This window comes from Acanthisitta chloris, unplaced genomic scaffold, assembly GCF_000695815.1.
Source record: "Acanthisitta chloris isolate BGI_N310 unplaced genomic scaffold, ASM69581v1 scaffold7169, whole genome shotgun sequence".
NCBI classification, from domain to species: Eukaryota; Metazoa; Chordata; class Aves; order Passeriformes; family Acanthisittidae; genus Acanthisitta; species Acanthisitta chloris.
The window spans coordinates 59152-73107 of record NW_008690797.1 but is presented as its reverse complement, the minus strand read 5'-3'; the positions used below and the strand labels follow the sequence as shown (position 1 = coordinate 73107).

Below are 13956 nucleotides of genomic sequence, written 5' to 3'. Positions count from 1 at the left end.
ACTGTTCCTTGGAGGCAGAGCCTGCCCCGGCCTGGCTCCAGCCTCTGTCAGGGAGCTGTAGAGAGTGATAAGGTCACTCTCTTATCTGAGCCTCCTCTTCTGCAGGCTGAACACCCCCAGCTCGCTCAGCCTGGAGGAGGCTCAGGGATGAGCTGAAAGGCTTTGAGGCTGTGAGCAGTTTCCCCGCAGTCTGCAGGGTTCTGGCAGGGCCCGGAGCGGTTTGCCGGGGCAGCAGAGGGCAGGCAAGGACCGCGCTCCAACGCACATCTGCCCAGGTGTGCACAGCTGGCACGGCCGGGACCCCCGGGCACACCCCCTGCCCGGGGCACTCCCTGCGGGACAGGGGAGCAGAACATGTGTTGTACGGGGGGGGCTGAGGGACTTGGGGTTGGTCAGCCTGGAGAAGAGGCTCAGGGGTGACCTCATGGCTCTCTGCAACTCCCTGACAGGGCTGGAGAGAGGTGGGGGATGTCTGTCCTGCCATGGCTGAGGGAGAGGATAGAGGGAATGGCCTTGAGCTGGGACAGGACAGAGTCAGATTGGATGTTAGGAGAAATGTTTTCCCTGTCAGGGTGTTCAGGCACTGGGATATTGCCCAGGGAGGTGGTGCAGTCACCATCTCTGGAGGTGTTTAAGAGGTGTCTGGATCTGGTGCTGGAGGATCTGGTTTAGGGTTTAGGGGTTCCAGCAGTGACAGGTTAACAGTTGGACTTGATGATCTCAGAGGTCTCCTCCAACCTTGATCATCCTGTGATTCTCGGACTCGTGTAATTCGACAGAAATGCTTTTGCAAGGAGGAGATTTAAACTGGTTTTACCTTTCCCTCGTTGAAACAGGGCAGAATGTTATTCCTTTCTTGTCCATTTTTGCTGTACAAGGGTTTTTTCCTGATTTCCCTAATGGTTTTCCTGCAGAGTGTTTCAGCTTAGGTGTTGAATACCAGCTGTGAGGACCCACCTGAGTGGGTTCTCACACCAAGCACATCTCTGCATACTCTGTGCCTGAGGAGAATCTCCAGGTTGTGCCATCAGCAGGCAGGAGCCCCCATTCCCAAGGCTGCAGTGGCTCAAGGAGGAGGGGATGGAACATACCAGGGTACTTCTGAGGCTCTCACCCCTCAGCTGCATCTTTGCCTGCTGAAGAGAAAGCAGTAGGATATGTCCAGGAGCTCCAAGCTTTTTTGTGGAAAAGCTGCCACTACTCTTGCAGTTCTGAGCATTAATTCATCATCTCCAAACAGTGTCTAAATGCTACACCAGGGCATGTTTTCCTTTGGTGTAGATGCAACCACTTGTGCTGTGCTCTCTGTCCTCCCTCCAGGCAGCACAACCAGCTCAAGGGCTTCGGGGGAGTCTGGGGCTTCTGCTGTGTCACAGAATCATAGAACCATCAAGACTGGAGGAGACCTCTAAGTTTATCAAGTCCAGCCATTAACCTGTCACTGCTGTAACCCCTAAACCCTAAACCAGATCCTCCAGCACCAGATCCAGACACCTCTTAAACACCTCCAGAGATGGTGACTGCACCACCTCCCTGGGCAATATCCCAGTGCCTGAGCACCCTAAGCACCACCCTCCTTCCTGAGGACCACTGGCCCTGAGCTGCAGTGGCACAGAGCAGTTCATGAGAGGCACTAATGCATCTGTGAGGCTACAATAAAAAGAGGTTTTCTTGACTGCAGCTCTATGCTCCACTAACTCACACTTAGGGATTAATCTCTTAATACACTTGGAGCCTAATGCAGAGCTTCCTGCTCCTTGGAGTCCCTGACAGTCCTTACAATACCAGGGAAAAGCCTTTAGTGTGTCAGGTACTCTGATTTTATGTTAAAAGGGTCCTTTAGTTTGTCCCTAAACAAAGATTCTTTGTGTGGGACCTGCTGTTCTGCCAGGACAGGGGGAAGGAGTCTCGTTGTGAATGGAAGCTCTGTGGGCCATTGAAAGAGTGGATTGGGTCCACATTCCAGCTCAGGAGGCTTTGGTATCTCCTGGGAGTGGTGGCCACACACCACACCTAAAAATCCATTGCACCATGTCCCCAGCAGACACATCTTACCCATGTTGCATTACTGACATAGTGTGGCTTGCAGGTTTCACACCCTGGTGACAGACATTTCATCCTTACTTCCTCTGGGTTGCTCATGGCCATTAACTCTGCCAAGGGCTGAGAGCAGACTGGGGGTTTGGGCTCCGAGTCAGGCCCAGATGTGAACTGGCACTCAGATGAACATGGCTGTGCTGCAGCTGACAGGTGAGGAGATAACACATGCCCAAAGAGGTGCTCTCGTAGTATAAAACCATTTGTATTCCTCTAATACTCCACAACCCAGGCACAGCCCCAAAACCCCATTGGACAGACACTGACTGGAAGGATGGCCCCTGTTCTGGAAAGCTTAGGACATTGCCTTTTGCTCTGACCAACAAGGCATTGATTTGGTCATGTTCATTTGATTCAGTGTTTGACCTTGACAGTTCTGCCAGGGCCTGTGCTTGGGATATTTCCTCTAGAAGCTCAAAGAACAAAACGTTAAGTGGATCTTTTGGGTGTCCTGGAGCACCCTTGCCATGGCTTTTTGGAAGTGTTTTGAGATCTTTAAGTTAGGTGGTGATGTTATTGATTTTTACATTGATCTTACCTTCTCTAGAGAATGCTGCTTTCGTGAGCTGATGATTTTTCCTCCAGCTATTGGGATAATATCTGTATTTATTGGGACACTATCCAGCTGGATAATTCCAATCATTTCACAGAACCATAGAATCATCCAGGTTGGAGGAGACCTCTGAGATCATCACATCCAACCATTAGCCTGTCAGTGCTGTAACCTCTAAACCCTAAGTTCCTCATCTCCTTTGAGGTCAAACTAACTAAAAAATAACAGCTTTAACCGTTTCTGTTTGAGATTCTGAAGTGATGCTTCAGGGGACTCTGAGGACCTGCTGTAAGCAGTGGGACATCAATCCACACCCCTCTGATCCCAGGGTCTGGAACCCAAAGATCCTTCTTCATTCTTCTGATTTTCGTCTTCAGCATGTCCTATGTGGGGCATGAAGAGGGCTAAGGAATCTGTGGATGCTGATTCAAGGGAGGCTGCAGGGAATTTTCCCTTTCCTCTTCTCTGTGACCCTTCCTGACTGCTGGTCCTGCTCCTTGTGACTCCCAGTGAGATGCTGTTAGCCACTGAAACCCCAAGTAAGGCTTTGGTTAAGCCTTTCCCTGTACATTCTTCCCAGCATCCAGCAGGAACTGACAGATACCTATGCTAATCCCAGTTCATGTATTTTATCTCCTGCCTTATCTCTCCTTGCTGGATTTCCAAACAAGGAGCTATGTGAAGATCTTGGGTTTTGCAGCTGTAATGAGCCATATCTAATGAAGATGTCAGGAATCAAAATAAGAGCAACACCTGTGGCTTGCTAGCTCAGCACAACAATAGTCCCCACCCTCCCTACATGGATTGGGAGTCTCTTCATGGATCTGTTTGACTCTTAGCCACAAGTTTACATCCTGAGTAAGTTGTTCACAACTGCGTCAATGAATTAACAGCAACACGTTCCAATTATCCCCCACAGAATGCAGCCTCTGGAGACTGAGGTGCTGCCGTGTGTGGGGATGTGCCTAATTAAAGGTGTGAAGTCATTGACTGTGGAGCATATTGAACCATCTTATCGCTCAGGGGTGGTGGAACCAGAGATATCAGAGCTAAGGATTAGCATTGCTAATCACGGTTGAAAGTGTAAATAACAGTTTGTAGCTGAGATAAACTGACAATGTGTGTCTGTCCCTCATTGTTCTGTGGGAGGGCATCCTGCCCGCCACATACCCAGCCTGCCACTGGGGAAGGAAAAGTGTCATGTCTAGGCAGTGAAACTTCCAGGAAATTCTGTGTTCTTAAATGTCTTTTTCCTTCTTCCAGCTCTCTGCCCTAATGTCATCAATCTGCGGAATTTGAGAACCCTGAAATACCTCTTCTACAAGAGATTTGTGGAGGTATGTGCTGGATTCTCTGGGGCTGAACAAGGATTTTCCTTCCATTTGCACTCTGAGTAACATAGTTGAGATGATTGAAATGTATACGAGCAAACTTTTGTTGTGATTATTGCAGTATGGAAAGGCCTTGGATCTGCCATTGGACCTATTTGAGGGAGTAGTCTGTGTGTCCTGGTGGCTCAGGGCTGGTGCTCAGCTCCCTCAGCAGTGCTCTGAGACACGGTGGGGAGGTCAGGGTGTGCTCTCCAGCCTTCAGCTTCTCTCAGCCATCCCAAAGGAGCAGTAGCACACTGGATAGAGAATTTTTTGGCATTTGTGTGGGTTTTTTGGTTGGGTTTCTTTTTTAAAGAACACTGGGTTTGAGACATTCCTCATTTCTGGGTTCTTTGTAGGCACTTTGCTTGTGGCCTGGCTGTGGTAGGTACAGCCCAAACCTGCCACAGGAGCTGTTTTGTGCTCCCAGCCTTGTTACTGCTGAGCAAAACAGTCATTCTTTCAGCTCCTGAACCACTCTGAACAAACTTTACTTCTGGTTCAGCCTCCAAATTCTCTTTCCAAATCCACTGGTACTTGTCCTGACACTGAGGACTAGGAGGAATAAGCAAATGCCTTTAATTCTTTCTGAGGGGCAGGTTCCTAGGAGGCAGCTTGGAGATTGCTTGTCTGCAGAATGACTTGACTGTGCTTTCTCCTCCCCACTCAGGAGTGCACTGAGCCAAGTCACTGCCCTTTGGATGCTCCTGAGCACACTGCACTGGGAACACATTTATCTCCTTAACAGGGCAGGTTTGGGGCTTCTCCTGATGGTATGACATTCAGCATTACCCTGGGGACAGGTCCTACCAGCTGAAAGTCAGATTTGGTTCTGCCTCTTCTGGAAAAAACAGCTTGCACTTGTGTCCAGGTGTATCCATTGGGCTGTGAAGGACAAGGACCACAAGAGACAGAACATCACAGTGAAGTGTTTCCATTCCTTGCATTTTGAATTCTCATGCTGCATTAGCCAAAGATGGAGCAGAGTTTCATCTGCAGTTCAGAAAAGATTTTCTTCTTGTAGGTACAAGAGGCTTTTTGAACAGCCCAGTAGGTTTTTCAGATGTTCTTACAGGACTATTGATCCATTCTCCAGAGAGCCACTGGGAAATGAGCCACCTCCTCCTGAAATGCCTGTGCTGTGCTGGAAGAGGATTCCTTTGCTGCTCTGACTGCAGCAGGCAGATCCATGGGGGTTTCTGACTCCCACCCCCGGTACTTTGAACATGAGGATGGGGTTGTGTGGTTGGTGATCTAATGACACTGTTCTGGCACAGCCAGTTCTGCTCCCAAGATCCATCAGTGAAGGCTCTGATCTGTCTTCACTGCCTGCCAGATGCACTGCCAGAAAAGCTGGGGAGGATGCAGCACTGCAGCCTCCTGCACCTCACAGCTTTAATGCTGGATGACATCATGGTATGGTCAGCCACAGCCAGAGAGCATTTCTCCAGGTGTATTTGTTTAGCAGAGTGGAATGGATTCGTGATCTGGTGTTCTGCTCTCTCTGCCCTTCCACTTCCTTTGTTTTGGAGTATTTGCTTGATTTAAAGTGTCCAAGCTGGCCAGTTACTTCCATTAAGGTACATTTGGCAGCTGTTCCTGGCCACAGTCCCTTCTTCTGAGAGCTCTTTGGTGCTCTCTGTTTACCATTCTCAGCTGTGTCTGAGTTCTGGTTAAATGGCTCCTTTATCTCACTAGTATTTAAATTACATGCTTGTATATCTCTGAGCTGTTTCCTCTGAGGCTTTTACTCCCTGTTTGCTCTTGGACCTTTCTATCGAAGTGGCACTGGCAATCCCTGTTCCCTCTGCCAGGGCTGGGGTGAGGCTCATGGTCTGTCTCATGCAGGCTGTGTTCTTGGCACAGGGAAGAGCAGGTCCCATCCTGAGCTTCTCCCCAAGTTTGGCTCTGAGCTACATTGGAATGGGACTATTCACTTATCAGTTTCCTTTCCCAGACCTCCTGATTCCAGAGGATTTTTCATGACTTGGCTGTGGAGAAAAGTTTTTGTTTTTATGTCCTGAAGGCTGAGCCTTGCAGATGATCCCTGAGCTCCCTCCCTCCCCTGGAGCCCATGGCATGGCTCTCCATGGGCTGCCTGAAAAGCTCAACAGGCTGGGGACATAGTGCATGGGAATTTCTGTGTCCTGTGTGCTGCCATGTAACAGTTCTCTGCATTTGTTCATTCTGGCTGGAGACACGAGAGGAGCTGAGCTCCAGAGTGCTCCCAGGTGCTCCAGAGTGCATTCCTTGGGTACAGGTGAAGACAGTGTGTGCTAAATGATGGTGTTAATTTCCAGCTTGCTGTGTAGGACATCCTCCCTTTTCTGAGATGGCTCAGGAGTCATTTTGTCTTTGCAGAAAACCATGACTGAGGAGAACTGGGCAGATCACGTGCAGGTGAGTAAGGATTTCCCTTTCCCATTTGCTCAGGGTTATTTGCTTGGAGATTATTTTATGTTCAGAATATCCAGCCGTGGATATTGTGCTGCTATTACAGTTCTGCACTTTCTCATCCCTTTGGAAACAGACAGCAAAGTTGTACATGCAGGGAAGGGAGAAAAATTATGTTTTGATTCCTGTTATGTCTTTAAGAATGATCTGGTTTGACTGGAGCCAAACTAGAGTGTTTGGCCAATGCTCTCAGGCACAGGGAGGATTGTTGGGGTGTCCTGTGCTGGGACAGGAGTTGGACTGATGATCCTCCTGGGTCCCTTCCAGCTCAGGACACTGTGATTCACTGATTCAGGTAAAAGTATCAAATACATTCTTTTACTTCCCTGCACTTGTTTGTAAGCGAACACTAGAAGTGTTTTTCTGATTAATGACGAGGCAAGGAGAACAGAGAGTTTTCAGCAGCTAACAAAGTGTGTGAAGAAATTGGGATAAAGGTTAGATTCACTGTGCATATTCCACTCTGATCATTTTCAAACAGGTTTATTAGGTGACTGATGCTGTGACCTCTATGTTCTGTGCTGTAGGATAGTAATTTCCTAGTAATGGTAGGATTATCCTAGTATAGTATATTAAATATATTTATTCTAAATAATAAATAAGTAATACGTAGTAATAAATAAATATTAGGTAGTAATAAGTAACCCACAAGTAATTTTAATAGCACAGGGTAAAGGGAGCAGTATGGGTTTGTCTTGGTGTGTGAGCAGGAGAGTTCAGGCAGTTCAGGCCTCATCCTACAATCAACACAAATGTGACAATAAAACAGAAAGAAATTCCACAGTGACAAGCCATTATTAGTGGATATTTATGTGTCTATGCTATCTCTATGGAATTGCAGCCTCATGGTGAGGGTTTGCTCCTGTTCTGGAACTCCTCCCAGTATGGATTCTGCAGCCATGAAAGATTCCTGAAGATCCATCTGAACGGTCAGTGTGGGCTCTGAGTGGTAACAGGCCAACCTGGGGGCTGGTGATCCCAGAGTCTTGGGACCTCAGGCACTGTTTGGACACTCAAGCAAAGTGACTGGATATTAAACATCACATATTTCTTCTCTCTTTCATGTTCCAAGCAAAAAGAACAACTCAAAAGGCGTGAGAATGTGTTTTATAAGACAGAGGTCATTGTTAAATGCCCAGCAGAGCTTCGTGGCAGCTGTTAGACCTCCTGAGTGTTTTTAGGGGTGAATATTTGACTTCTGTGTGTAGTTTATCCTACCCACATGAGAGCCCAGGCTGTGAGGAGAGGAAGGGTTACTTGTCTCTTATCTCAGTGGTCTTATCCAGTGAAAGAAGTTTTCCAGGTTCCCTTTGCTTTTCACAAGCTTAACGGCCAGCACAGGCACTGTGGGTTTGCACAAGCACTGGTGCCTTGCTGGATCCACACCTGGGGTGGGATCAGCCATGAAACTGTAGCAGACAATTTGGGAAGACCTCATTGGTGTCTGCAGCTTCCTCCTGAGGGGCAGTGCAGGGGCTCTGTTCTCTGTGAGCAGTGACAGCACTGGGAACAGCTGGAGCTCTGTCAGGGCAGGGTTAGGGTGGATATGAGGAAAAGGTTCCTCCCCCAGAGGTGTTTGGGCACTGAACAGCTCCCCAGGGCAGAGGTATCAGCCCCAAGGCTGACAGAGCTCCAGGAGTGTTTGGCCAATGCTCTCAGGCACAGGGTGCATTGTTGGGGTGTCTGTGCAGGGGTTGGACTGATGATCCTTGCGGGTCTCTTCCAACTCTGAATATTCCATGGTTCTGTGATTCTGACTTCTGGATATGCTTTGGTGTGTGCGAAGAAGAGGTAACAGAAACCTCTTCACTGCACCCACCATCAACAGAAGGTGGAGAGTGGGAAAAACCTCAGTTGACACAGACACAATTGCAGATGTGTCAGTCCCTTGTGGAGGCTCAGGATACTCTCTGGGAAGTGCATGTGTGGTGCCTTCTAAGCCAGCTCCCTGGAGACCCACACAGAGCTGCACCATGCACTGTGACAGAGTCTTTGCTTTCCCAAAGGATTCCAAACTCCATTTCCTGCCTGTTGCCAACTGCTCTGTTTTTCACAACTCTGTAATTAGCAGTCGAGTGGTGCTGAAACTTGCCTGTTATCAGTGACTCAGTGCTATCAGAGATCCTTGTCTCTGGCATCACTTGAAAGCAATGGGAATCTGTACCTGTGCAACTGGGGGAACTGAAATAATCACCTGTGCAGGCTCACTACTGCTGCTGCAGGGGAAGGGGTAGCCAAGGAGAGATCTCTGAGCAAGGTTTAGTTTTCAGGGAAAGAACTGAGGTTGTCCATGACTTTAGTGCTTTTGAAAGATTTGGCTTTACAAGAGGGAGAGGCTCAGCATTCTACTCAGGGTTTCATAGAGTCATAGGATCACAGACTGTTTTGAATTGGCTGGGTTGGAAAGGACATTAAAGCTCATCCAGTTCCACCCCCTGCCATGGGCAGGGACACCTCCCACCAGCCCAGGCTGCTCCAAGCCCCATCCAACCTGGCCTGGAACACTCCCAGGGATGGAGCAGCCACAGCTTCTCTGGGCAACAGCTTCACAAGAGGTCACAGCTTTACCTGTGACCTGATATGTTTAGATCCAAAAAATTCCTTAGGCTCCTTGTGGAGCTGAGCAGAGGTTGTTGTCTGTGCTGTGTGTCCCACCCCTGGGTTTAGTTGAGGCTCACAGACAGTTTGGGTCTCCCAAGCTCTGCCTGGCCAGGCACCATTAAGGACAGAAGGCAAAGGATGGGGATCCCTCTGGTCACCTAGAGGAATGGGAATCAAAACTCCCAAAAGACTCCACAAACTGTCAGAATTATTGGATAATTTTTAGGTACTTTTTTCTGGTTGAGGTTCAAAGAGCTTGAAAGTCTTGATGGGATTGAGTGTGTTTTTGTTTAATTCTGTGCTGCAGCTGTGGCAAAAGACATAAATTACATAGATATGAGGAGCCCTGGTAACTATATAGATATCAGGGATTACAGATATCAGGAATTATACAGGAATCAGGAGCCCTGGTGAGAGCCATCTCTTTGCCCAGAGCTGTGCCCATGGCACACTCACCATGGCAGGCACAGACATCTCAGGGCTGGGATTTCCTTTTGTTCCCCCTGAGCAGTGCAAGTACAGATTTTTCCTGTTCCTGCCCTGTGGGATGAATGCAAGGTGTGATCCCGACTGCTCCTACAAAAGGCAGAAACTCGGCAGTTAATTGTGGGGCCAACAGAACCTGTTTGCAGCCCTCTAGCAAACTGGTTTTGCCCCTTCTCCCTCCCGGGGTCTGGTGGCTGAACTGGTGTCCAGGCAGAGGTCCAGGCAGGGTTGGCATGGGAGGCAGGAGGGAAAGGAGAGGGGTCAGAACCTCTTCATACCTTAAGGAATCTGCCCTCATGCCCAGTGCCTGCTGCAAACCTGGTTAGCCAGGAGGAGCTGCCGCATCCTCTCCAAGCAGAGATGCCTGGAGGGCAGAGGGAGGGAAAGACTCTCCGTGCCCGGTGCCAGCTGCATTGCTGTTCATTACCTTGCCTAACTGATCCTGGGCTGCTGGAAGCACAGAGGAGTGCCTGTCTTCACAAGCAGAGGGGAAGGTGTGTAGGATATTGATGGGAGATAGCCAGGAAAAAAGAGGCAGGGCATGAGGCTCCTGTCTGCTTTCTCCATGCCCTTCTGCTTCATGTTTTTCACGGCTTCATCAGCTGCTTAAAGAGGGTAGAACTGGGCAGAGCAAGCAGAGAGCAGCCTGTCTGTGACTCTGCTCAGAGGTGTTCAGGGCTGTCCTGCCAGTGACAGGAGGGGATATGGAATGCTGGTGTTCCCCTGGAAGTTCTGCTGGACAAAATCACATTAAGACTGAAAAGCACAGAAGGCATTTTTCCATCATCTGCCAAGCTTTCAAAAAGTGAGCACACACAGAACCACAGTATCAATGAGGAGCACAGCAGGGAAGTGATGCTGATGGGAGTTGTCACCTCTGCTGGTGCTTAGGTGTCAGATCGTGTGTCAGATCCTTGCATGAGGTTGGCACCATACCAGGGCCTCTAACAGGGAGCACTGCTGTCTCAGGTGGCAGCTAGAGCCCCAGGACATCTCAAATAGCACCAGACACCTGTGGTTTGGTGACCTGAAATCCTCCCAGGATGACAAGGGAGTTGGGAGCAGGAGGGCCTGGTGCTTTGCTGCACTGCTCTGTGTGCTGTGTGCTCACTGCTGTGCCAGGGGCATCTTGTGATTGGGTCTTTCTAGACTCAGCTTGGTCAATCACTGCCAAATCAGTTTGAAATGTTATCCAAGCTGTACCAAGAAGTTATTCCAAGGAGTCTGTGTGTGTTCATTTGGCCTTCCTGCTTTGAAACTTCTTCTTCATGGAGCACAAGAGGGTGACAGTGCACAGCAGCTCTTGTTTGGGGCAATGATTGGGATCAGTGTGGGGCAGGTTAAACACTGTTAGTTTACTTGGGACTGTCAGTGTATAATCACTGTGAGGTGTCAGGGACAGGGGAGGGGTCGAAATGAGACTTTCACTTTTACTGACCTTGAGCCAAAGGGCCTTTTGCTGCTAAATCCCAAACCATTCTGTACCTGTGCACAGGAAAACTGTCCCTTTGCTTCTCAAACATAGAAATCTTAAGCACTTCCAAAATGATTCTCAGAAAAGCTCTGGGGTTTGGAAAGATGTCACTTGTCCTCAGGAGCAGGGACCTACCAGCCAGCCCTCTTGCTCAGGATGAGAGGGAGCAGCCTCAAGTTGTGCCGGGGGAGGTTTAGATTGGATTTTAGGACATTTTTTTTCATGGAAAAAGTTGTGAGTTTAGATTGGATTTTAGGACATTTTTTTAATGGAAAAGGTTGTGAAGTATTGGCACAGCTGCCCAGAGAAGTGGTAGAGCCACCATCCCTGGAAGTGTTCAAGCAACATGTGGATGTGGCATTTGGGAACATGCTGCCCAGAGAAGTGGTAGAGCCACCATTCCTGGAAGTGTTCAAGCAACATGTGGCTGTGGCATTTGGGAACCCATGGTTAGTGGTGAGCATGGTGATGGTGCTGGTTTATGGTTGGACTCGATGATCTTAAAGGTCTTTTCCATCCCTAAGGATTCCATGATTCTCTGATTCATAGAATCACAGAATCATCAGGTTGGAGGAGACCTCTAAGATGACATCAAGTCCAACCATTAACGTGCCATCATCAGGGTTGGAGGAGACCTCTCAGGTGACATCAAGTCCAACCATTAACGTGCTATATTCTGTACTGGTTGAACCACTGTCCTTCACTTTGGCAGGTGTGGTTTGCAAGAAGGGCACAGGGATATAGGGATGCAGCTCCCAGCAAAGTGGCCCTTGTTTTTCTCCTTCAGGCCCCTGTTTTGCAGCTCTTCAGTCCACTCTGGTCCTGTAGATGAACCCTGAACCAGCTGTTCCCTGTGTTGAGCACAGGGAGAGCCTGAGCTAATCTCTCTCCTCCTCCAGCTGCGACAGTGAGATAACTTATTTATTCTAACATTTCTGACCATGAAAACCCAGCCCTGTGCCAGCTCCTTCCCTGGGTGACCGGGGCTGAGATGCTAATAATTCCTAGGGAATGTATAATTCCAGTTCCACTGCAATTTGAGGGCTGTTATGCTGCTTACAGATAATATCCAGAACTCTGCTCCAATAGAAGATTTCAGTGCTCTCCTTTCTGTGCAATACATGGGAAAACCTTTGGCAATTCCTGGTCCTTAATAGGTGTAAATTATCTTGATGTAATCCTACTTACTGAACCAATTAATTTCTAAATGGCAATGGCCGAGGCCAAGATTTTTTCTGTCTGTACAGGACCATTTTGACCTCAGAATGTAACTGCCTCTAGAATAAAATGTAATAGCTGTTATGCTCAAGGAGGGAGTTTTTAAGGGGAATTTAAAGGGTAGAATGCAATTATTTTGTGAAGGTTTTTGTGGCCAGCACACCTGGCCAGGCCTCCTGCTCTGGGGAGTCTGAATGAGGATGGGGGATCAGAAAGGCCACTTTGCAATCCCCACAGCCAGTGGCTTTCTCTGGGACCTCTGAGTTTAGGGAACCTCTTCAATTGACTCAAGATTGGTTTGAGTGCACCAACAACCCCACAGCGTGAGCAGCTGAGTATCCATAGGGAATGGAGCAATGAAAATGGGAATGATGCTCAGGAGGTGATGAATAGATGACATTTCTCTGGGTAGAAGGCTGCATGTTCAATTATTCTTCCCTCTGTGTTTGAGTGAAGTGTTTATTCAGGGCTGGGATGGATTTCATCACTCAGACATCAAATCCAGACTGGCTGTTTTCCTGGAAGGTGGAAACCCAAACTAGTTTAACCAGCTGACTTGTGGAGTCCCTGCTAGCACTGCTGGGTTCTTTTTGAGCAGGAAATTAGAACCAGTGGGTGATTGTTTCTGTTCCTTCTGGCCTTAAAAGTCTCAGGGAAGGATCACCAGCTGAAATACATCTTCCTGGTCCCACTGGTGTTGCTGCACAGGATGCTGGTGCTGAGGTGCTGAGCCACTGCAGCCCAGTAGCTCCAGTCTGGGGGTGTGTATGAATATGCAGGAGCTGCTCCTGGTCTGGTTTTGCCTGGAGTCTGCTGTTCAACCATCTACAAAGGAATTGCATTGCTCTTTCCACAGCTCTAAGCAGCTCCCTAACAGCTGCTGACTGAAAAAAAAAAAGAAATTTTTTTTTTCCTTTTCCAGTTTCCTTTTGCAGAATGCATAATATTTAGACCTGGAGCAGGGACAGGTTTAGGGTGTACTGTCTGTCTTGGGCAGTGAGGATTGGGGGAAGTGCTTTGTACCAGTTGAGAACTGGCAGCCTTTCTTCCCCCAGTGCCCACTTGCTGCGCCCATTGTTCCTTCCATTCCTCTCCCTGTGTTCTGTCCCTGTCTGGGGACTGACCAGGAGCTCGATGGGAGTGATAGTGTTCTGGCAATTCCTCTGCTTTTGCCCTGTGCCATTTTCTGTGGATTCACTATTCTTGTTGGAGGTCACTGGGTTGAACACATTGCCACAAGCTGATGTAGACGTGTATTGTTCCTAAGGGAATATTAAGGCATGGACAAACTGGACAATAAGAGTAGGAGGTAAAGTATAGATTTCCTTCCATTTTTCAGTTCAGTTTGTCCTTGGCGTCGGATATTTATTGATGGCTGAAATAACACCAGTCACTGCAAAGTGAAAGGACTGACTGGTGGGGCTGACGCAGAGAACAGGCTCATCTGTGACTCTCAGGAACAGCATCCCCAGTTCCAGGAGTTGGTGATCCTTGTGGGTCCTTTCCAGCTAAGGACATTGTGTGGTTCTGTGATTCAGTTCTGCAGCTCTGCTCTGCTCTTGGGATGGGGTTATAGAGGTGACAGGTTAATGGTTGGACTTGATTATCTTAGAGGTCTCCTCCAGCCTTGATGGTTCTAGGATTCTGATTGTATGGAGACCTCAGAGCAATCTGCCAGGAGCTGAAGGGGCTCCAGGGAGGCT

General features: G+C 48.5%; 1 protein-coding gene across 1 annotated transcript in view; it reads left to right on the top strand.

Annotated features, from left to right (window-relative positions):
* Positions 1-2228: 2228 nt before the first annotated feature.
* LOC103809147 (exonuclease mut-7 homolog) overlaps positions 2229-13956 on the top strand; it is a gene marked incomplete at its 3' end in the record, with an annotated part of 44591 nt that continues 32863 nt past the window's right edge. The window contains exons 1-3 of the mRNA XM_009081961.1: positions 2229-2250; positions 3875-3987; positions 6382-6420. Coding sequence (XP_009080209.1) covers positions 2229-2250; positions 3875-3987; positions 6382-6420 — 174 coding nt within the window. The remainder of the gene's footprint in view (positions 2251-3874; positions 3988-6381; positions 6421-13956) is intronic.